Source organism: Enhydra lutris, unplaced genomic scaffold, assembly GCF_002288905.1.
Source record: "Enhydra lutris kenyoni isolate GAN:26980312 unplaced genomic scaffold, ASM228890v2 scaffoldscaffold7, whole genome shotgun sequence".
Classification (NCBI taxonomy): domain Eukaryota; kingdom Metazoa; phylum Chordata; class Mammalia; order Carnivora; family Mustelidae; genus Enhydra; species Enhydra lutris.
In genome coordinates, this window is record NW_019154091.1 from 22,642,270 (window position 1) to 22,667,874 (window position 25,605).

Here is a 25,605-nt window from a genome sequence, read left to right on the forward strand (position 1 = left end):
ATCTTCAGGCCTCAAAGTTGAAGAGGGTGGTTCAGGATGTAAGTTAAAAAGACATTCAGTCATGCATTCATTCAGGAAGTAGACATGGAGGCCTCCTATGTACCAGGCACTGCCTGGGATATAACTGTGCAAAGAACAGACCCAACTCCTTGCTCTCAGAGAGCTTACATTATTTCGGAGGGATCCAGAGCAATTTAAAAACAAATAATAAGGAGCACCATCTGCAGTGCAATGCAAAATAATACGGTGAGAAATAGAGCAAGGGTGAGGACAGGAACTTCCGGCAAAGATGGGGTGGGGTGAATGAGTTATCATTTTAAGCAGCACGGTTGGGGAAGTCCTTAACTAAGAGGATGACATTTGCACAAAGCCTAAAGGAGAAGAGAGATTGAGTTATGTGGATGCATGCAGAACATTCAGTCCCATAGTTAGTACCAGCGCCATGCCTCTCCTGGGGTTTATTCTTCTAGAGGAGGTGGTGTTGCAGATCAAGCAGAATATGCATTTTATTTGATGTTCTTCATTTCTTTCTCTGCTAGCTCATTTCTCATAAAGCAATCATGCTGATAAAATATTCAAGTGAGAGTTCACCCCCATGGCGTATGATTTTGGTTTGTGCCTTGTCATTACAACCTCGAAGTTTTGTCAGTAGTACCGGAATCCTCCATCAACCTTGTAGCAGAGCAGGAAAGAGAATTTGGATTTCCCATCCTAGGGCTCCATCTATTGGTCCATCTCTACCTCCTCTAGATTATAGATCTTCCTGCTGAGAAGGATAATTACTGGCCACTATACTGAGAGTGTCTCTCAGATGAACTTGAATTTGTTAAAAGTAGACCGATCAACAAATCGTTAGTCACTAACAGACAAGAAATTGATTCTGTGTTTTTTTTTTTCTCTTGCTTTCTCAGTGTCCTTACAGAATAATTTTTTTATAAATTGATAAATCTCTCATCTGGATTACTGCAACATTCTGCTTTATCTTCTGCCCTTGACTTTCTGGAGCCCATTTTCAACACAGTTGCTAGAGTGATCTTAAAAAAAACCTGAGTCAGATCATGGGACACCCCTGCTCAAAACTCTACAAAGCCATTTTATTTCAGTCATAGTAAAATCCAAGTTCTTAGACTAATGCCCACAGCCTCACATGATGGGGCCTATGTTACAAGTCCGAATTCACCTTCTACCACCCTTTACCTCATTCATTCTACTAAAGCTCCCTGGGCTCCTTGCTGTTCCAAGCAGATTTTTGCCTAAGGGGCTTTGTCTGGAATTCCCAGAATTAAAATGAAAATGAAAATGAAAATTTTGGAATTTAAAACTTCCTCCTCCATTCCCTTCAGGGTTCCTTACAAAAGAAACCAGCCCTGATCATCCTAAAAAATAATGTTTTTCCCTCTATGCCCTTCTATATTCCACTTACTCCTCTTTAGTTTCTTTCTTTAAAAATTATTTTTATTTAACTTCAATTAATTAACATAGAGTAGATTATTAGTTTCAGAGGTAGAGGTCTGTGATTCATCAGATTTCTATAAGACCTGATGCTCATTACATCATGTGCCCTCCTTAATGTCCATCACGCATTGACCCCACCCACCTCTTACCCTCCCTACCCTCCCCCCGCTGCCCCCCCCACCCCGCTCCTCCAGCAACCCTCAGTTTGTTTGCTATGATTCGGAGTCTCTTACGGTTTGTCTCCCTCTCTGATTTCATTGTCTTTAGTTTCTCTTATATCATTTCTTACTGCACGACTTACTGTATATATTTGCATCTTTATTTGCATCTTTTTTCACTAGAATATAAGCCTTGTGAGGCCCAAAACGTATTTTTCCTGCATCTGAAAAACTCTCTAGTTCATCAGAAGCATCCAAATCTGAATAAACAGACCAACCTATGGTTTCAGATTTAAACGCCGCTGGTAGAACTAGAGCTGCCCTCATACACATGTACTTAGGTACAGGTGTTTGTTTTCCTGAGGAGGACAAAGAAAAACTGTGCAGAAACTTTGAAATATTAATAAATGAAAGGAAACCAAGCTTGCCATATCAGGAAAGTACATTTTAGCTACTGCTTAGGAATAATCTTTACAATGGAATAATTTCATAAATTTAAAACATATATGGCACAATGCATTAACATGAATATTCTAGAGAAAAACAGACATTGAAAAAAAAATACCTACCTGCATTAAACACAAGATACATTTTTTTTAAATAAACAGGGCTTTGAGATATAAAGTATACTTAAAGATTTTAAAAATTCCATTTCTAATATTCCATCTTCTTACTGGAATGCTACCATGCCAAGAATAAAAAAAATCAAATGTATGTATATAGTATATCAAGAGAAATTCTGCCTTTTCCCCCCGGTAAGTTCATTTTCAAGCATTTCTTTTGACCCTACCAACCGGCCATATGTAGTAGTACTCACATGGAATTTTATGCAGCTCATTCATGAACTTCTCCTTCAGCTTGGAAAAGGCATCTTCCTTTCCTTCCCCAGGACTGGCTGGCTCTGTGGCATTATGGGGGAGAACGGTTGCAACAGTAGTGACTGGCGGGGCGGCCAGCGCCTCATGATGACTCTCGCTCACCATTTTAGGTGCAGGTGAATCTAAGAGGGGAGGGAAGCAAAATAAATAAATAAATAAAAGAACAATTCAGAATGGCTTAACTGATCTCACATCAAAGGTACACCAGAGATGAGACACATCAGGGGGTGCACCTGTTCCCTGGGTAACTAGTCCAGCATTAGCATATTACTTTATGTTGGTTCATAAAGTATTTATGGAACCACCATGGAGAGTCTTTTCCAGAAGGTAAGACCAGACGTACGTCCTGAAAACCCTCTCCTAACAATAACGTGGGAGCTCTCAAATCTATTAGCTGTTTATACCGCCGAGTATTTACTGTGCAGATGTGACTTCTAATCCGTATGTTATAGGACTGTGGATGATGAAGCAGTTGCTGAGAACATACATGCTCTGTGCTCTCAACGTTTGTATCTTATCAGAGGAAAGGAAGATAAAATATTTATATTGAAAATGTTGATGAATGATAGCATGCATCAAAATATTAGTGACTTTTAAGATGGTTGTAAGCCACGCTGTTATGACATTGATACTATAAGATGTCATGAGTGTCAAAGAGGAGTTAGTTCTTGAATCTCATTTATTGATGGTACATTTCCCTCGCAGTCTTTTTTTTTTTTTTTTTTTTGACATTTACTGTGGACAATACTGTGACCAGTAGTTCACTTGTCTTGCTGGGAAAATGTTGGGAGCCACCGTAAATGTGGCAAGATTGACTGTATACATCAAGCAACTGATGATGAAACCTGCCTTGTCTGTCAAATCATTTCAGTTTATTCTATTTGATTATATTATTGAATTATTCTGATTTTAAGTGTTTACCTCCAAAGTGTTTAAAAACAAAAACCCAATTAATCCTTCAGGTAACCAATGAAAAAAATCTAAGCCCTTGAATGCAGAAGACCTCAGTTCTAGTCCTCTTCATAGCTAAATGGATTCTGACAAGGCATCTGACCTCTTCATTTATCTGCCTTCCGAAATATGTAGAAGCGACCTGCCCTGCCTAGATTTTTCTCAGTACATGTGAAGTGTTCTATAAATGTAAAGAAGGTAATCTGAAGAGGGAAGCTTGAAGTCCTATTCTCCAACCTAAACATACTCTGGACTTTCCTAATTAATTTTATTGTATGACTTAAAATTTCAGGCAGTGCTCGTAAGAAAGGGAACAGGATTTGGGGCAGAAATAGATAAATACAAACATAAATACAAACATGTCTGGGCAAAAGAAACTTCACAGTCTCAGCAGGAAAGTTGATGGACCTACGAAGCTCTTTTGATTTGCAAAGAAATGGAGATAACCAGCAAACAGACAAAGGATTTTTATAGAATTAAATTTTTTTGTGAGTTAATTATGCATACTTAAAATATTTAGTGGAAGTACACTTGAAAGCAGAATAATCTCAGATGTGTGGAATTATTATTAGAATCTGAATCAAAATCCAGAGATTTCTGGATCTCTTGAAAGGAGATGAGGGCTGAAGCTAATATTACACGCATATAATCAATTTTCATTTTATAATATAGTCTCTTTTTAAAGCTTTTAATTTTCTGCTAGTAGCTACTAATAGAACCTGAAAGGGGAAAATCAGACAGGATGTGGGCTTAAATCTTCTTTGTTCTTTAGTTTCTTCATTTGTAAAGTGAGAGTGGTCATACCAAAGACATGAAGTTTTTGAGTATGCAATGAGATAATCTATGCAATGAATTTAGCATTCTATGTGTCGATCAATTGACTCGGTCCTCCCGCCTCTCCTCCTTAGGAATACTTGGCAACCCAGAATTTTCCAGGTTGTGGAAAATTGTATTTCTCCAACTCAAGGTCACTTTCTAAAAGGTTTTCATGATTTTTGGGATTCTGTTTAGCTTAGGATCTGTCTGCCTAAAAAAAACTGGAGTTCTGTTTGCATAACTTAGGAGAAGCTTCGATACTGATCATACCGTAACTTCTATATTTCATGCGCGTCAACAGGACTAAAATTATATACACATACATACACAAACACATCCATATGTATGAAGTATTAGTATGTATGTATTCAAAAACTGAATTTGGTCTTCTGCTGTGAAAATCACTAGATACGATATGCCTTATTACTTATCTCCACAGGTTGGTTGAGGATATTTGAGGGATCATGGTTTACTATAGGATTTAAAAGAAAGTATTGCATTAAATACAAATACCTATATACAACAGTGCCATCATTAAATTAAAAATATGCTGTCTAATTATGTTTCCACTCAATTTTGGTCCTGTTCTGGAAGTGGGACCCTGTTGCTGGTTATCTGGACCTATCAACTGCTACCTCAAAATGGCTACACAATTGTTTCTAGCCTTTGTGCCCTGGGATGGTTGGGTGCTTTGCCACTCAGGTTGTTAAATATTTTCATGTTCCCTCAGCTTATAATGGAATAGAAAAAATTTCAATATACAAGTTGAATGATCTGAAAGGCTATTTAGAAGCCTCAACGTCTAGAAGATGGATTTGAAGTTTACTCAGTACATTTTTTAAAAGAGGCAACAAATGTTTCTGTAATTTCCAAAAACAATCCTCTGTAGTAGAAGGTATACTTTACAAGTGTTTTATCAAAACAGATAAAAGCTATAAACTTTTAGCTCTTACTGGTCCATGATAGTATTATCTGTATCATTTCTGATATTTTTAAATCAAGGAAAGATTCTAGAGACAGTGCTCCTTTTACTTAATGTATACCACGTGAAATTAAAGTCTTTCATAAAAGACAAAAATATAATGGGCAATTAAGGATCTAATATACTGACAAAGAAAGACTAATAGTTTACTTAATATTATCTTCTTTGTCCTTCATATTTTGAGAGATGATGCTGTTTGTAAATAGCAAAACTAAGAACAGTGACATGGCCCTTGAATTTATATTTGTGGAAATAAGATGCTGATTTCTTATTTTCCATCATTTTGTAGATGGAAAAGCTATCTAATTATTTGGTTCTGCCTAATGCGATAACCTTATATTCTTTTATATAACATTGATTGCTTATTCAGAAAAAATTTATGGTCTACCCAAGTCTTGATAAAATAACAGCCAAAAGTTATTGATACCCACTAAGTGGTTTAGATATATGAAAACATAGAGTTCCCATGACACTCCCATGAGAGTTATAATTATCACCCATTTAACGGTGAGGAGACTAAAACATAACAGAGGTTATGATTTGGTTCAAAGTCAGACAGTAGTAATTAGTAGAGTTGGGATTTGAACATGGATGTCTTAGCTGCTATAGTGTTAGGGACTCACACACTGCGAGACAAGTATCCAATAAAATTGTGGTTTTCAAAGGAGTTTTTGACTATAACCCATAATAAGAACTACATTTTACATGGTGCACCAGCATACAGACTCTCACCACCTAGATGTTCTAAATGGAACAAAAACTTGATAGAAAAAAATGCTTGTCTTCATTATGTATGAAATATTCTGATATACTTAACTTTTTTCACTAAAAATTCTAGTTTTACCCCCAAATTGTATACGCTGGTTTCACCATCCTCTAATGGTTGAGATCCGCAGTTTGGAAAACCACTATAGAAAGGACTTGGGAAGATCCAATAAAAATTAATGGGGCTAATGAAAACTGAAGATGCCACTAGTTTACTAACCCACTGTGTGCCAAAATACTGTCCTTGGCATAATACTCTCAGTTCTCATCACAACCTTGAAAGGCAACTTGGTCTTATTTTACAGGATAAACTGGGTTGCGGAGAGGTTAAGTGATTTGTCCAACAAAGATTTAGCCTAATGCAAGGTTCTTTCCACCAGTCTTCTCTCATAATAATACTGGTGTATTATTAAACAATTAAATCAGTATTGGAAAGATACGATTTTCTTTTGAATTGATTTACCAGTAAATGGAAAACACAAGTCTTCTTGCCAATGGGAAACAGATTGCTTAATTTTAGAGGTGTAGTCATTGAATTGTTTAAAGTGGAATTTGACCTCTTGAGGTATGTCAAAAGAAATGATATTGAATAGAAAAATTCCCCTGTAGGAGAAAGTTCAGTACGAATGAAATGAGCAAGCAATTCTCAAAGAAATATACATCCTCCTGACAGATAAAATGTGTTTAATTTTACAATTTTACAAATAGCCAAAGCCTGAAAGTTAAAATAACAATGAACTAATATATATTCATTTGTAAATGCGAAGGGAAGGGTTCAGAAAAGTGAGCAGTTGGGAAAGACCATAGAGTAGAAAATACTTTATGGTGGCCAAAGTAATAGAACATACAAGAAGCTATAGAAAAGCTCATTCTTTTTTCTAGGAATTCACAAGAAAGAATTAATCTGAAGTGATTAAACAGTTTACAGATGTTTATTATAATTTATTTGTCAGAAGAGCAGAAACTAACAGACATTTTAAATAATGGTAATCCATTAAATGAAGTTATTAAAATTATCTTAACAGTAAATATTTGCAAACCTAGAAATACATTAGAGTGTTAGATGAAAAAAACAAAGTATGAAACATTAAATAAAGTATGTCCAATTTTTCTAAATAAAAACTCCTGTATAAAAGAGGTTGGAAAGAAACATTTAAAATGTTAAACTTGTGGTAGAATATTCACTTTTTTTCCTGTATGTTTAGATATTTTAAATTATACAAAGAAAAAACCTTTAGCACTGTTTGCTCTTAAGAAAAATGATCTTGCAGAAAGAGTTTAATTTCCTAGTGTCAGATTTTCAAAAACATACTTTAAAATATAGTGTAAAAAGCTAAATTGTAGGAAGTAATGATTTAGTTACACATTTAGCAAATACAGTGTACAAAATGGCCACCGGTTAAAATACAGTGTAGAAAAAATATTAAGGTATCATAGAGGTTAATAGTTTTGTGGTATAAAATGAGGAAAATCAGGATTTTGGTTGCCATGACAACTTCCCTTTGTCCCTTATATTCTTCTAGTAGGACTTTAATTATGTCTGTCTCTAAGTCCATAAATTGATATAGATTTCTCAGATTATATAGTGAGCTAGTCTGTCATTCTGCATAAACGTAATGGTTTCAGGAGAAAGCAGCATTTTCATTTCTACTTAAGTATTGTATTTTATAATGACAGCATGCAAAATTGAAAAGTAAACAGGAGGGGGGTGCCTGGGTGGCTTGGTCAGTTAAGCATCCGACTCTTGATTTTGGTTCAGGTCATAATCTCAGGGTTGTGAGATCAAGCCCCGCATTGGGCTCCATGCTGGGCATAGAGCCTGCTTGAGATTGTGTCTCCCTCTTCCCTCCTCACCTGCCCCCACCTCTCAGAAAAAAAAAAAAAAAAAAAAAAAAAAAAGGAGTAAACCAGAGAAAAAGATCAAAGGTCCAATAGACACTGAAAATATTTCTTAAAAAAGTATTCTAATGCAGAAATGCCCCGAACTGAAAGTAACTATTAAAGTAATTATATAAAGAGTCCAGCAGATATCATGGAATATGTTAGAACATATTTTTGAGATGGAGGGCAGAACGTTAGTGATTTTATCCCATTAGAATTTGCCTTGACCTTCTGTAGGTGTAAGTAGAAACCATAAGAGGATGCCATGTGCATCTCTCCTTCCTTTCAGAAAGGGGGCCCATGGTTTCAGAGAGTGCTGCCTAAGGGCAGCTCAGAGCTGAGTGTTCTCACCTAAATAATTGCCCTTGTCTGGGAGGGAACTGTCATGCCCAAGGTTAAACCCACTTCCCCACGGACAACCTACATCCAATGACTGGTGGATACTGGTGTAAGGGCCTGGCCTCTGCCTCAGTGTAATCTCTGAAGGGCCTATAGGATCAGTTAAAGCCTCTGAGAAGGCACCTCACTTTAGCAACTCCCTCTGTCCAAACATGCTTTCTCCACTCCTTCACCAGGATAGCATTTCCCCAGTAAGCTACATTGGACTCAGAGCAGCTTCACAGGGAATTCAACCCGTGGCACCCACTCTGGAAGATTTTTTTGGGGAAAAAAAAGCCCAAACCACTGTCATCACTTCATTTAAATTTTTCCAAGCCCAGGGATCTGTAGGCACTAAGTGAAGTCTAGCAGCATTATCAAAATCTTCCACAAATGTGCAGACGTTTGAATGTCAGGATTAAGGTATATATTGTCTCTAGTTTGAATAGATACTGTCTCTTGAAGGAAGAGGAAACCTGGTCCCTCTTACGGCAATGACAGCTGACTCCAGCGATAGTCCCAGTAAAAGGGTGAGAGATGAAAGGTGGTTTTCCAACCTTGAAGCAGCTGGAGCACAACAGGCCACCTACCTTCAGAAACCATAAAAAGTACATGCTCTTGGATCTTTTTCTTCTTTTTTTCTGAAATAGATCTAGTTACCTCCAAGTTTTACCCATTTAGTCACAAAAGCCTTCTAAGAGGCACAGAGCGAATTTTGCTGAAGAGTGTGGTTCTCAGGCAGTATCTGTTGTAAACATTTTGCACCTTGACTATAAGTGGGTCTGCTTAGCTGTACTTTGAGAATAGAAGCTGCATCCCACCCCAACCTTAAAATACCACACTACAAACACCAGAAAGGCGTGTAGATGTGTATACCGAAGGTGTCTGTGGAAGAGCATGAGCAGGAAGGAAAGAGTGAACGTTCACCGGCTGCATCTCCTAGGAATCTACTTGTTCATTAACTTGCCCCTTTATTGAGGTAGAGGCGGGACTGACCTACAGAGAGAGCTGTACGTATTTAATGTATACAACCTAATGGGTTTGGAGTAAGTACATACCCAAGAAAGCAACACCACAATCTCTAGTTCCTGGCTCTATACAAAGGGCTATAGGTCTTTTCTCCGCCTTCTTGTAAACTGTCTCGGCCACCTACAGCCGTCTTGGTTCTCCTTCTTTCTCTATTTTCTCTCTCTCTTCTTCTCTTGGATCAAAATTCTCTGCTCTCCTTGTCTTTGCTTTTCTTACTTTTTTCCCTTCAAAGGGGAGAACAGAACTTACTGTAGGTTTCATTTATCAGGTACTGGGCGTTCGATGTATGTTGAGTGTCTGCTGAGCCCTGTGCCTTATGTGGAGGCAGAGAAAAGGAGAGTAAGACACCAGTTCTCACCCTCGAGACAGCCCATGAGTTTCTCCCGGTTCTCTTTCCCGCCGTTACAGAAACTCAGTATGCCCTTGATCGTATCTCTTGATGCCAATAGTGGTAAATTGCAACTCACAGTTACCTTCTTGACATAGTGAAACAACTGGAAACATGACTCGGATTGCCAGGAGGCAGATGGAAAAGCGAGAATAAGAAGTAACAAGTAGGACCAGGAATTAGGGAATTTGGATCCAAAGGATAGATGTGAGGTGCTTCAAAGAGTAGGATAACTTAAAAGGCAAACATTTGTATTAAAAACCAGAGATCAGACTCTTTAAATGGCTAGCTATTCGTACTAGAGGTTGGAAAATTTGGACTTATCAAGTTCTACTTTTCATATTTTTAATGTGAACTGTTTCTTTTATTTTTAAATTTTTATATTTTTATCTTTTATTTATCTATTTATTTATTTTTGATTTTAAAAATTGTTCTGTTATGTTAGTCACCATACAGTACACCGTTAGTTTTTGAGGTAGTGTTCCGTGATTTATTTCTTATCTTTTAAAATACAATTTAGGGGTGCCTGGGTGGCTCAGTGGGTTAAGGCCTCTGCCTTCAGCTCAGGTCATGGAATCAGGGTCCTGGGATCGAGCCCCACGTGGGGCTCTCTGCTCAGCGGGGAGCCTGCTTCCTCCTTTCTCTCTCTGCCTGCCTCTCTGCCTACTTGTGATCTCTATCTGTCAAATAAATAAATAAAATCTTTAAAAAAAAATACAATTTAGTTTTTTAAATTTTTCAGTGTTCAACTCCTTCCATTCTTGTCTCCCGGAGACAAGCAAATGCAGTTCCTCAAGATCCATCTTCCTTAAAGGCAGAAGGATACTGGGTATGAGAATTCAGTTATCCTCCCATCTCACTCTAGTTTCGAGTGTTTAAAAAAATAATGTCCTATGTCAAAAACTGTCATCACTACCAAGGTTTATTTCCAGGTTGGCCCAGCTTGTTCAAAATCATTATTTTCTATTTTAAACTTTGTTTTCTCTGGAGAGAGACTGGTGGTCTAACCCTGGGTCCCGCAGATAGTGGGTGAGAGATGTACTCGAGACATGAAGCCTAGTGCTTACCCGCTTGTAGCTCCTTTCCAGGGAAATTGTCCTGCTCACAGGCTCTAATAACGGGCGAGAGTCTAGGTAGATGGCATGGGCACCCTGTTGCAACAGAGTTACAGTGGATTTCAGGAAGGACGAGTGTCTCACTCAAGGACAGCTCACTTAGATGTGGGCCTGAGGCCAAAGGCACTATTTTAAGATTCTCTCCCTCAGGGACTGACGCTAAGCGGTACTCGGAAGAAACTGAGGCAGAGAGAGGAAACATGCTCCTTGTCACAGAATTAAGTGGTAAAGACAGGCTTCCAAGCCCTGGGACCACAGTGCAATGCTGTTCCTCCTGTTTTTCTGCTTCCTTACGCCCGGTTTGTAGTACACTATAAAAATGAATACGATAGTAATTGGGGTAGCCGCCCCTTGTAATCGAGAAAGCATAATGAGAAATAAAACCTACCCTTTAGGTTCACTAGGCTAGGTAGTTTTTTGGGCTATTTAAATTGATAAGCCGGCGGCGGTGGTTCTGTGACCAAGTCTCCCTGTATTCATAACTAAGTGCGTGTGAAGACTGGTAGAACTGATGATATGCGGTCATCTGTAGGCCTAGACAAAGGCTGTGGAGGCCAACTGAGAATTGAGGGTTTGGAACATTCAATTAAATGCACTTTTCCACATTTTTGCACCTCAGAAATGGGGATTTGCCTTCTATTCTGTGGCATCTTCCTATCTGGCCAGGCCCAGGGCCTTCTCAATCTGCTTATTACTGCCATTGATGTTCCAGTCAACAAATCCTTGAAAGGCCATTTGAGGAAGGAATCTGCATACGGGTTGTGGTCTGAAAGCTTTCCACTGGAAGCCTACACAGTTAAACCGGCAGAATGAGAGTCAAGTGTCTGGAAAGATTTTGGAAGCATTAGTGGAGCAATATTTAAAGAAAGGCTTTATCTGACACTGATGGTGGCACAAAGGTAAATGGTGTGTAAAAAGAGATGGGCCCCATTAACTCTGAATTGAGAACAGGTTTAGAAATTTTAGAACTTAAGCAACCTATTTTGCTTTTAATTTCCTCATTTGTATGTATAAAAGTGACACAAAATAAAATCAAAGTGAATGATTTTTCAGTAAGTACAGTGATAAACTATTTTGACATAGTTGAATTTGTACATTTTTTTCATGTATAAAGTAATGGTGCTTCTTGTAATTAATGGTTTCTTACAATACATAAAATATAGATTTCCTACAGAAGAGAAAGCCTTAGTATTGTTTACAAATAGTGTGTTATAAAGCAATGAATTTGATAAAATTTTTAAGAGTTTCTCATTCCCAGAAGATCAGTCACCACAATTATATTTAGCAATTGAAAGCTATATAAATTTCAGAAGAACCAGCTAAAATAAAAATAAATCCATGAACCAAATGGGAACTATATTTAGTACTACAATATTTCCCCCTTCAGACCTATAATATAGAGAATAAGAGAATGGAAACAAGTAAATCACATCCAATTCAAAGCCCACGTACTAAATTACTATAAAATGATACAGAAAATCTAGGGTTCTTAAAAAAAAAAAAAAAAAAACCTCCCACCTACAATAGGGAAATAAATCTTGAAAATTGGGATATGAGAGCAGTTTTAAAAAGCATTTAGTGAACTCAGAAACTAAAGATTGTTTTTCTAATTTATTGTGTACCCATTTCTCTACTAATAATTTATTTTTTAAAAGTTTAAAAAGCTGCCATTTATTTTAAAAGCACCAGTTAATGGAGAACTTTGATGGCTTGAAAGGGTCTCCTAAGATTTTATTAAGAATGGCAGAGCTGGGGCAACCTCGTGGCTCAGTCGGTTAAGCATCTGCCTTCGGATCCGGTCATGATCCCAGGACCCTGGGATAGAAACTTGCATCAGGCTCCCTGCTCAGCGGGAAGCCTGCTTCTCCCGCTCCCCTTCCTTGTACTCCCTCTGTCAAATGCATAAATGAAAAAAAGAAAAAAAAACAACAAAAAAAGAATGGCAGAGTCGTAATGAAGAAAAGCTAACAAAATAGACTTCGAAGTGCATTGCAAAGATTTCAAATGTATTTCACAGCGTTTTAAAAAAATTGTATGGTAAGGGTCAAAATCTCTTTTAAAATTTCTTTGCTAGAGGGGCGCCTGGGTGGCTCAGTGGGTTAAAGCCTCTGCCTTCGGCTCAGGTCATGATCTCAGGGTCCTGGGATCGAGCCCCGCATCGGGCTCTCTGCTCCGCAGGGAGCCTGCTTCCTCCTCTCTCTCTCTGCCTGCCTCTCTGACTACTTGTGATCTCTGTCTGTCAAATAAAAAAAAAAAAATTTCTTTGCTAGAAATGGTAGACATGAAAACCTAGAGATGAAATTGATCTTGCATGGATCAATTTAACATAGTTTTCAGTGACAATGCTCATTGTGTATGGTATTAATTGAAATGACCTCTCTTTAACTTCGGCATAGTAAGATGAAACTAGATGCTTTTGGCAGCGATGGAAGAGAAACAGCTTAGCCGGATCAAGCCAGTTGGCTCTCAAAATGTTTTCTATAGAAGCTGCAGATAGATAATTTGGAATCCCATTCTCCATTGCTTTGCTGAAACTCAGCTCTGAGCTCTCGCTGTTTCTGAGCGGCAGGCACTTGAGAGAAAATCTAAGCTTGCAACTCAAAGCCCTGTTTTATCAAACTGTGTTCAAACTGTCATTGTTTTGTCACACAGTGAGGCAAAGCTTAAAATCGATCCAGGCACAGTTCAGATTGTGGCAAAGATGATGAAAAATTCTGCAGTCTACAGTTAGAGATAGTGTATTAATAAATAAAAATAGTAACCTTTCTAAGCCCATACGATCAGCCAGACATTTTTATAAGAGCTTTAAGCATATAAGCTCATTTAATGTTCATAAAATAAACCCTGTGAGTCAGGCAATATTATTATCTCTCCATTATAGATGAAAACATGCCAAACGTTGCACAGTTAGTAAGTGTTGGAGCAAAGATTTAGAGTGAAACAGGCTAGCTCCAGGATCCGTGGAATTCTGCCTCACTAATAAATGAATGGAGAGATGTTGAGTGAATGAATAAATTGGGTGCCTACAATGTGTCTGACATGATACTAGGTGCTTTGGATAAATTTCAAGTAGTTCATTCACCATCTGTATGCTTGGGAATGCATACAGATGGTTAGAATCCAATGTGTTATATATTGTAGTAGAAATAATTATAGGAGGCTACTGAGAGACGATACCAGACAGAAAACCATTGAGATTTAACATATCTGAATGTAGTGCGGTCTGAAGACTTAGTTTATATGCTAGATATAGATCTGTAGGTGTATATGTATATCAGATAAGAAATATAGAAAGTGGCGATTTGGTCATTCTTCTTCCTAAGTGCTATCTTCTATTGTGTGCCAACTAATTAATTTGGGGGCATGAGACCTCAATGGATAATACCCACAATTTACAAAATAATTATAAAGTCTCATGTCAACTGCTTACCTAATAGCTCTTCGCTCTTTCTGATTTAAGATAAGCCCTATAGGGGCGCCTGGGTGGCTCAGTGGGTTAAGCCGCTGCCTTCGGCTCAGGTCATGATCTCAGGGTCCTGGGATCGAGTCCCGCGTCGGGCTCTCTACTCAGCAGGGAGCCTGCTTCCCTCTCTCTCTCTCTCTCTGCCTGCCTCTCTGTCTACTTGTGATCTCTCTCTGTCAAATAAATAAATAAAATCTTTAAAAAAAAAAAAAAAGATAAGCCCTATATTTTTCAGGCAACTATTTCCTTATCGTCCACTCATGGATAAACTTCATTTGTGTCTCTCTCTCTCTGTATATGTATCATTCATGGTCATATCATTGTTTTTGTCTGTGGTTGGCTTAGGCAAGGAAGGGCAGGTGATCCAGTTCAGGCCTGTCGTGATGGAGAGGAAATCTGTTGGGTGACTTCTGAGGAAGTTTTTCTAACTCTAAAAAATGGATACACAGAAACCGGTCTCTCTTCTGCCGGTGGTGTCTGGGTTTGTGTGTGGGACTCGGAAGAGCTTGTAGTCATGTTGTGATCATGAGAGAATCTAGCAAAGAAGCCTGATGCTTTACAGATGCTGCTGCTGGATGTTGACTGTGACCCTGACTCTCATGATGTTGTTGAGCTGCCGTATTAACTACGGCTATAAGCATCATACCTTGGAACTTCTTGCAGTGGGAGATAATACATTTTCCTTATCCTTTAATGCATCTCGTGTTGGGCTTGCTGTTGATTGCAGCCCTAAGTTAGTATCTACAAATACTTTGTAATGTAATTTCCCACAATTACACAAATAAAATTTACTTTTTCTATAGGCTGATTTTTTTTTTAAAAAACTATACTTTGTCAACTTGACTTCTTGTTAATACCCTTTACCTGTGTGTGCCTTTGATCCATAGTTTTTGGCTATGGATAAGTCTAAGAGTTACACATTACAGTATCTTCTATTTAGAAAAGGACTGTATCTTCCCCACATCCTATGAATTAAGATAAAGATCATTGCCCTACATCCTATGGTGCTTGATAGATAAAACTGAATTAAATTGATTTGAAATACAAAAAAAAATGGTTTTTGTGATTGATTGCATCTAATTTTGAAGATTTGAAAGGTTTAGGTAAGATTCTAATTTTGCATATTCAGACTAAATGTTCTACCTTCTCTAATGCACCCATCATTAATCAATGTGTGAGAGAGGAGACAGTGAACAGCTACATCTTGATCCACTTGAGAGCAACTAAGAAGTAAATCAGGGGAGTCCAAGGTTTGGAAAGAATATTTGAAAGGGAGATAGCCTATTATGTTCATTATGTAGCATGGTCTCCAAGTGTTTCCCAGTGGGTTCTTCTTCTTTTGCTGCTGCTTCTTCTCCTCCTTTGCAATAAGCAATAGCTTATTTTCCATCTCATCATCAAGTCAAGGTTTGATAGAGTTAGACCTGTATCTATGAAGTTTCATGTCTTTTCTTTCCTCTTGGCAAACTCAGATGATACCACTTTAAGAAAGTGAGGGGCACCTGGGTAGCTCAGTGGGTTAAGCATCTGCCTTCGGCTCAGGTCATGATCTCAGGGTCCTGGGATCGAGCCCCGCATCAGGCTCTCTGCTCAGTGGGGACCCTGCTTCCCCCTCTCTCTCTGCCTGCTGCTCTGTCTTCTTCTGATCTCTCTCTGTCAAATAAATAAGATCTTTAAAAAAAAAGTGAGCTGAAGAACAGATTTCTTAACAAATACTATCAAGTCACCATCTCACATTTAAGCATCATTGTGAAAAAAATGACTTTGATAAAAATCATTATCTGTCAATTTCTGTAAACTTTCATTTTGGCCAATAGTTGGATTTAACCATTTCCATCTGAGTGGCTCAGTAATAAGACTGATGAATATCTACAGTTTGCATCTCAGAGCTTCAGACAAAGAGTTCCGTGTAATGGTTTGCATTGAGAAGCATGATCTGTAAATACTTCCTCATTTACCTCATAAGCAGGCATGCTATCTTCCTGACAGCAATATATGGAGCTAAATTGCCTTTTCATTTTATATTCAGTAATTATAGACACTATAATTTCTTCAAAATAAAGCCATTCTATAGGCAATTCTCTCATGTTTTGGGGCCCTTTTTCCACACTTATTGATCAAAACATATTATGACACACTAAAAGAAAACTGAAAAGTGATCTTAAGTACTTGTCCCGCATGTGCCCTCCTTGAAAGGTGTTAGATGACTTTTAATCTCAAAATGCCATATTATCATGACTTATTAGCATGAAGTAGAAATCATCTCTAGCTCACTGCAGAACAACAGATAAGGCCAGATTTGCAACATTCCCTATTGTGTAGGTCAAGATCACTGATGATTAGAATCTCAAGTTTGTTTTATCAGTCTGGTTATAAACTACGGTGATTTTGTTGGGGGAAAATAGGTTTGTATTTAGTCAAGTGGTTTTTTGTTGTTGTTGTTTTGTTTTTGTTTTGATTCTGTGCTGTTAATATACCACTGCTTTTCCTTAAAATGGTTAATGTCAACATGTAGAATCTCGAACAATATCCACCTGGCTAAGCAGACAATTCAGAATGAGGGCACACTGTTACAGATTCATAACTGGATATTATATTACATATAAACTAACACTTTTGCTAAGATAAAAGTGTACTGATGGCATGAATAAAATATGAGTGTTAATTTTAATCATCCTAGAGTCACTCTGTATCACAGAAGGTGAAATATAGAATAAAAATAGGAGATAGGACTTAATAAAATTCTGCTTGTTTACTGAATATTTCGTTCATAGAAATCACTTGGGGGCTTTTGTAATCAAAGACAAAATCAATGGGAAAAAAAAATCTCTGAAAACAAAAGATGTGTGAAAGCTTTGTGCCTTAAAAACAACAATGACGACAAAAAAGCAGTAGGGATGCTGGCAAAGCACCACTAAAATAAATGGAGCAAAGTTATAAAGTCAAACTGAAATATATGAGTTTTTAGAATGGCAGGTTAATATCAGAGAATTTTCCAGGCTACAAGTAGAAAGAACAGGCAAAATATAGCTTTACTAGAAAGTTTAAAGCCTCAGTCAGAGAAAAATATATGATTTCCTTCATATGTGGAATTTAAGAAAAAAAACCAGATGAACGTAAGGGAAGGGAAGGAAAAATGAGATAAAAACAGAGAGGGAGGGAAACCATAAGAGACTCTTAACTGTAGGGAAACAAACCAAAGGTTGCTGGAGGGGGGCGGGGTGGGGGGATGGGGTAACTGGGTGATGGACAGTAAGGAGGACACACGGTGTAATATGACTGATGAATCACTGAACTCTATCCCTCAAACTAGTAATACACTATATGTTAACTAACTTGAATTTAAATAAAAAAAAGTTTAAAGCTGCAAAGATGAAAATAATAACAGCATACCTAATGGAATGCAATTCCAAGTTTTGCATGTTAGAACACATTAAGTTCAATTTGAGGGAGAATCGGTAATTGGGGAGTTGATAGAGCATTTCAATGGTAAAATATGGAGGCCTGCTTCCAACCCAGAGTGAATATAAAACCTACACGATATTGGGCAAGCATTGTTCCTGAATCTTTTTTATCACAAAATGCTGACAAGTGAAGAGCCAGAAGGCAGCTGGTAGGGAGAAAACGGATACAGAGCATTCAGTGTTGAAAAGGGGATCATGCAAAATCCTGCTGTTATTCATGATAACAAGTGAGGAAGCAAGCCAGCATTTTGCAGAGGGTGTTGGAGAGAAGAAAAGTCTCAGAAATCAGCTGATGAAGACAGCCCTTCATAGAAGTCCATCATCAAAGACTGAACACAGTTCTGAGGGAGAACATGGCGTTCCAGATGAGGGAGGAATGGCACGGCACTGAGGAGGGGTCGAAGGACCGAGGCAGCACACACAGTGGGAGTCTCTGCTGTACTTAAGACTCCTCTCTTGGCCAGGCTGGTTAGTGACTAGAAATACTTTCTCAGTGAGGGATGCCTGGGACTAGATATCGGAATGCCGGCTGATTTCAGAATGTCCGTGTACAAGGTTTGTGGTTCCCAAAACTCATGGAGCCTTCCCCTTTCTCACAGTGGCCAGTCTCCATGATGTTTGTACATGGACTGTGCTGCATATGTAATTTAGACTGAGTCTTAGGCTAGTAACCACCATTTTGAAAATAAAGAGACTTAAATCTTTGAGTATTGTCTTTAATGAATAGACCTAAAAAAGCAAAAAGCGGTAACAAGTTCTCCCCATGTGGCCGTTCTGTCATCTTTCACACTTATATCTTCTTTCTCAAGGCTTTTATCTACGTCTTTACTCCCTTGACACTTCTCACCATAGACATTTGTGCTATTGCATAAGACAGAAAACTCCTATAAGATTAATGTTCAACTTGATTTAGGCATGAAATTCTAATATGGTCCAGAGAGGGATCATGCTGCTTAAAAATAATTTTTAGTGTAATTTTACAAATAAAGAAACCATTTATATCAATAAAATACTTGTTTTCTGTGTATTGCATAAAATCAATTTATATTCAAAGATTTGGCTACTGCCAGATCAATGCCTTTTAGATGGCTTGGAAATAAAATAACTGTAAAACATTGCGCTCTATGAAGAACAATAAAACAGAAAATAAAATATTAATGGGATAGCAAAGTAATGCTGACGAGAACACTTTGGTAGCTGTGGGTCACTTCTGAATTAACAATTTTCTACCACTGGTCTTAAAATTGATGGATTCCCCCCTGGTCTTGATTTACTTATTCATTAACTAAAGGAATTAGTAAAATTAATTAGAGCACGAAAGTTGATATAAGTACTAAACACCACAGACAAGGAGCTGAGAATATCAATTTGCTTTTCCTTACGGTTAAGTCTTAGAATTAAATTACAAAGTGGAATTTTATAACAAATTTCTATAAGATTTTTACTTAAAGGTGTAGAAAGAGATGAATTCTTTCTTTGGTCTAGAAGTTTAGAATTTTCTGTTATTTTTACCTTCTTTGGGGTGGTGGTGGTGGTGTTTGTTTGCCTTATTTCTTGGCTGTTTTATTTGTATCTTTTTTAGGCAGGAAATTATACATCAAAGCACAGTGCTACCTTTTAAAAAATATAAATTTTCTCTAAGGGATTGCATTGGAGTAATTCTAGAGCATCACTCTCAGAATGTGTTTGGGTTTTAAATATTATGCATACACACGTTAACTAACATCAGCATTTTTTTTTGTTCCTTTGCTGACGTCTGGGCAAACTAGCAGATGTGTGCAACTGATCAGGGATTCACATTCTGGGCTGTGGTATCTTTGATAATTATTAAGTCAGGAGAGACTAATCTCCAAGCTTAAAACTTGGTAAAATTATGGCTTTAAATTTCTTTTTATCTCTTGCTTTGAAAGAGAATTAAGGGCGCCTGGGTGGTTCAGTCGGTTGAGCATCAGGCTCTTGATTTGGCTCAGGTCATGATCTCAGAGTCCTGGGATGGAGCCCCGTTGTAGGCTCCGTTCACAGTGGGGAGCTGCTGAAGCTGTCTCTCCCTCTCTTTTTGGCCCTCTCTCTGCACACAGAGTATGTGCATCACATACACTCTCTCTAAAAATAAATAAATATTAAAGAAAAAATAATAGAATTTATATTAATGTTCTTGGCCATCTTGCTTTTTTCACTGTTTAAATGAAATCTTCTTGACCATTTTCTTCCTTTCTTTCTGCTTGCTTATTCCCTGGAGCAGAGGAGCCTTAGTCAGTTGGCAGGTTTAGACTTCCTGAATTTCTGCATGAGCTAGGACTTTGAGTTCACTTAGAACTAGGCTATTAGTCCAGTATGATTTCTATCCCTACCCTGATTTTTACAGTATGATATTGGAACAAAAACAGTCTAGAATTCTATGGGGCCTGAGGATTCCATCAAATTCTATCTCTTCAAGTTGACTTCATGTATTCTTGGTTGTAGGTTTATCAGCCTCCTGAATCTTAGAATATTGCTACACATTACATTTTTCTAAATACAAATTGTCAACTAAACATGGACCCCGAAGAAGACACCAGGTTGCAACTGAATGTTTGTTTCCAACAATCTCAAACCTTAGACCCGTAGAAGGGGAGTTACAGAACTGCATCCTCTAATTAACAATTTTGAGCTTTTCAAGAACACTTCAGCCACATCATGTCAAAGCTAAAATCAGCAGCTTTCCAAAACCATGAACACAACTTGACTGGTTTTGACAGTCTATTTATTAATTGCTGCCAAACTATAATTATTACTGCATTAACGTCACGGATCTGCAGAAGAGCAGTGTCAGCTAAGCATCTGCCTCAAAAACTTGAATATAAATTTATTTCTTTAGGTTTTATCACTGATCCTACTGTTCTTAATATTTTCAGGCAATTTCATCTACAACCTCCAATAAATTCTAGAAACTGGAACTAATTGTTCCCCTAATTGATTGACTCTCTTACCTCCTGTGGTGTATACAATGCATGTCATCCTGGCTGTACGGAGCAATGGGAGGGAAAATATTAATCACAGAACAATTAGTTCTGATCTAAATCTCCCCTGCCCCCACCTCTGGAAGGGAAAATAGCCTTCCCACAGGTTAAAGGGACACATTTCCTCTCTGAGTTGTTGCTAAAGGAAAATAAATGTAGGTTACACTGATTGTCTCCCTGCCCCACATATAATTTAAATTCTCAATTAGGGTTCTTTAAGTTTGGCAGGAGCACCCAGACATTATAATTAAGACTAGTGGCCCCTGATCTCTTCACAGTTCCATGTACTTGTCTCCATCGTCAACACATAGGGCGATGAATTGTTTCTTGGTATGCCTTAGCCAGCAGGCTGGGCAAGGCATGTGTGTTCACAACTGTTTTTCCTTTGCCTAACACTTGGCACATAGAAGTTGCTGAGTAAGTACCTGCTGAATGAATGGATGAATAGAATTTATAGTCTTCGAATATAAACAATGTCAGCAGTTTTAAAGTATTTGTGTTGCTGAAGGCACCTCTCTATAAGAAATCCATAGATAAGGCAGTTAAACAGAAATATGTGGTTTAAACTTGCCTTCTCTAACTTTACATAACCCTATAAAAGGAAAAAGTAGAAAATCTGATATTTATGTTTGTGTGTCTTCTATCCCAGTTCCTCCCAAATTGAACAACATGAGAATTGATCGAGTGATGAAAATGTGAATTGGGCAGGTTTTGATCTGCGACACCCAAATCCTTGCTGCCAGCCTTTTCTTATCCAACTTTGAGCATCCTCTTCCCTCCCCATAATGAATCCCAAAGCCTGATGATGACCATGGGACCACTTTCTTGGATGCTGCATAGTTTCTGTGTTTTTCTGAATTTCTGTATTCTCATTCTTCAACCCCAGCTTACTCATGCTGCATTCTCTCTTCCACGGTTCTCTCTTTGAGTTACCTGACATGCAAGGATAACTTTTAACTAAACATCTGGGAGCCTGACTGCACAACTTAACACAATCGATTATATGGCACTTCTTTTTAAGATAAATATTTAAATAACTATAGATGTTATTTTCATTTTGGTGGAGTGAGGAGTTGAAAATTTTGAAAGTGGTTTGTAGACAAGGAGAGGGAACAGTTAGAAAGTTAAGAAAAGGACACCGCAAACGCTTTTTCAAAGGTTTTCTTATTTTCTACAAATGTAAAAATGTTGCTACCGAGGGTACATCAGCCGTCCACATCTGATATAATAAGAGGAAAAGGCAAAATCAAAGACCTAGCAAGTAGGGAACAGATTTTATTGTACAGTCTGACATGCCCTTACAAATTAAAAGGGATAGCAATAAATATGCAAAATGGGCTTAGTTAACAATAGGGATTTCCTCATTTATGGCTCTAATCAGGGCTCCAAGGTTAACAGAATTGGTGTTATTAAAGTTTATCAAAGTAGCTTTATTGAAATGCCAACTTTATATCTACCCTCCTGGCACTAATTCCAAGCAGGAAGGATTCTATTGGCAAATTTGGCCTCAGCATTAAGGCATTCCCTGCCGGTGGGAATTGTTATTTTTTTTTGCCAGCTTTGCACATCGAAAGAGAAATTTTGCATGGAGGTGATTATCCATACTACCAAATAACCAAGAAAGGGCTGATAGATTAAAGAATGTAGTTGGGTTGAATGATGTGCACACATACAGTTATCATTTAAAAAAAATTCTTCATAACTAAGAATTTAAAAACGTAGTTACTTTGTGTGTGTGTGTGTGTGTGTGTGTGTGTGTGTGTGTGTCCATACACACACAGTCATTTTCAAAGCAAGGTCCCTGGGACAGCAGCAGCAGATGAAATGAGAATTTTCAAGACCCCCTCTCCAGATCCACTGATTGTAGAATTCTGCAGTCTAGTGTAACAAGCCCTCCAGGTGATTCTGATGCATGTTTATCTTTGAGAACCACTGGAGTAGTTTTATAATTAAACACAAGCAACAGCAACCATACCCACGTGAGGGGGAAAAAAAACCCCACACAATTAAATTTTTTCATATGACATGGCTTCTAACTCAGAGTGATTCTTTCATCTAGATCTCATACTAAGAATAGTGGTCTCCTTCAATGTTATGCCAGATTTACTGAGACAGGAAAAATTAGCCTCCTGATTTTTATGGTAGGCTTGTTTTCAAGGGTTTTTTAGACTGTAGAGAATTTATGCTTCAGATGCTCAGCCCGCATGAAACACTGCTGTTCCAAATGAATTTAAACAAGTTTCAGTGCTTAGCAGGGACTTGAAATTCGGGATTCAACAGAAGTTAGATTATTACCATAATAAGAATCTATGGATTTTATAGCCAATTACATTTTCAAATTCCAGTTTTTAAACTAATCTGAGCCTCTATAATTCTAATATGCTCCTTGGTCATTATTTATCAGAGCATACTGGGATTTAAAAATACTTAAGAAGTAGTGAAAAATACAACAAAAACAAAATGAATACAAAAAGCAAAAGTGTTCTGAAATTTGAAGAAATGACTAAGAAAGATACTTAAAGTTAGTGTCATCTAGTTTTTAGGTACTACACAAAATGATATATTTTTGGTTATGATGTCTTGATGGATCTTAATTGTAAATGAAAATATGAAAGTAAGTCATTTAAAGTAAATTCTTTAAGGTATAATACTTTAAAGAGAATTTGAAGTAAATTTTTGATATGAAATACCACTGAATTTCTACTCTCTTCAGTAATTCACCGTCCTGATAGGAGCCCAATTTCCCCCAGTCTGACATACTTTCTTCTCCAGACTGCCTCCACAAAATTCTTGATTACCCTCATCTTTTTAATGCTTCAAGTTCCAGGTCAACCGTTTCCTTCTCCTCTGAGCCAGCCCAGTCAGAATTAATTTATTTTCTTAGTACTGTGGATCTTTTATGTCATACTGCCTAGGATACTATTTATTGCTTACACATACTTTTCTTATATTGTGTATTTCTTGAGAGTCTGGTAGTGGCATTGTTGTATCCCCTTAGGTGTAGAATAATCCTTGGTTTAAAAAGGATGCTTAAAAAATTGTTTCTTGGGTGTATTTTGTTATGCTGTGGGTTTCTCCTGAAGTTTGTTGGAAAGTTACATGGAGTCTTTCAGGCTATTAAGAAATCGTTAGAGATCCTTAGGACAGTCTACCATGGTGTTGTGTGGAGCAGAGCATAGGGTCACTTGAGTAGAACTGATATTAGTTTGGGTATGATTTGCCAGTTTAAACAGCCACAATTTTGAAAGGAATCACCTGATCCTAGAGAAATATTTGTGAAAAGCATAGGCAGTGATATCAGATTATTAGATAGGAAAGAAGGAAAAACATGCTAACTTTGTATCAGAGATTAATGTGTCTTAATAATTGCATAGATGATAAATGCATTCATATTAATCAGTTCTTACTCCCTGGGGTGATGTTTGGGACAGTCACTTTGTCCTTCCAGGAATGGTGGAGAAACAGTCAACAGGCTGGTCCTTTGAGCAACCCAGAATGATTTCACAAAATACTTCACCTACAAGCAAGATTACTCAGCCTGGGCGGTGGGATAAAGGTTATATTTATAGGTGTTTTTTTTTTCTTCCTTTGCATCCTTTTCTGTTCACATGGTTCTGGACCATGGACAAGTGAAGGACTTATTTCATCCTCATAGCCATTTCTTGAATGAGCACATGAAACTTGAATGTTCTATACATGAGATCTGTAGACAGGTTCTGCTCTGACGCTAGTTATGTCAGCTCAGGCACCAAATAAACTAGATGGCTTTGATGGTGCTAGCTGGTGGGTGCCTCCAATGAAGTGTTAAAGCAGTGACTTTCCCACTTCCCCACTCCTTTATTTTTAACTCATTGGGAATAAGATCTTGGTTCTCATCTTTCAGACTCTCTTTTCCGTGAACACGCAGTCTTCTTCCTTCTCACTCAATGTCCTTGCTACATACTTTAGATATTTTCTGGCCTTTTATCACTTCCTTTCATGTGTGTGCACCCACCTTCATTTCTTATTTTGTCAGAGTATCAATCACCCTTCTCTTGTTTATTTAGCACAAGAATAAGGCTAGTGATACAATGCTAAAGAGAAAAACAAGTCATAGCATCTGGAGTGAAAATGTCTTTTTACCCTCAGTTCTAACCCTAATGTTACCTTTTAAAGGAGTTTTTTTTATAAACTTCTTTTTAAATTTTCTTCTGTATAGCTATTGTTATATATGTGTGTAGATATATACACATATATATGTACTTCGTACTTAGGATAGTACATACTCTACTTTGCTTATGGCAGTCATCCTTTTATGTCTGAAGTTGTGGTCATTCAAGTATATATCCCATCTTCTATATTAGATTGGCAACTACCTCACTGATTGAGGAGATCTTATGTATGTGTGAAGTTCCTGGGTTGTAGTAATGCCCAATTCAAGTTTGTTGACAACAAAAAATAGATGACTTACAGCTCATTCTTGGAGTTTGGAAGATGTTCTAAAATTCTCCTTAAAATCTCAACAGATATCTCTACCTAACCATCCCGGTACAAAGAAGCCCACACATCCTCATGTCTATGTGTATCAGGAGGTAGAAGTAGGGAAAAATGTTAATTGCATAGCAACTACAATATCAGATGTCATATTGTAATTACAAATACTCAATTCATAGGATTCATCATTGCAAGGAATTATCTCTTCTTTATTCCACAGGTTCCTCATGTACTAGAATTTACCACTTTGGAAGATTATTTCATGTGTGAGCCATTGAACAGCAAAATAGTTAGATTTCTTGCATGTATTCTTGATAAGTAAAATTTAACAAGGGAAAAAATCTCTTAAAAACACGTACTTAAATATCAGTAATATCTATATTCTTATCTACCATCAAGTCATTCCTTAT

At 37.5% G+C, this 25,605-nt stretch overlaps 1 protein-coding gene across 1 annotated transcript in view; it reads right to left on the reverse strand.

Annotated features, from left to right (window-relative positions):
• LOC111142135 (synaptotagmin 1) overlaps nucleotides 1-25,605 on the reverse strand; it is a 552,723-nt gene that overhangs the window by 205,902 nt on the left and 321,216 nt on the right. The window contains exon 3 of the mRNA XM_022495115.1: nucleotides 2,431-2,613. Coding sequence (XP_022350823.1) covers nucleotides 2,431-2,596 — 166 coding nt within the window. The 5' untranslated portion in view covers nucleotides 2,597-2,613. The remainder of the gene's footprint in view (nucleotides 1-2,430; nucleotides 2,614-25,605) is intronic.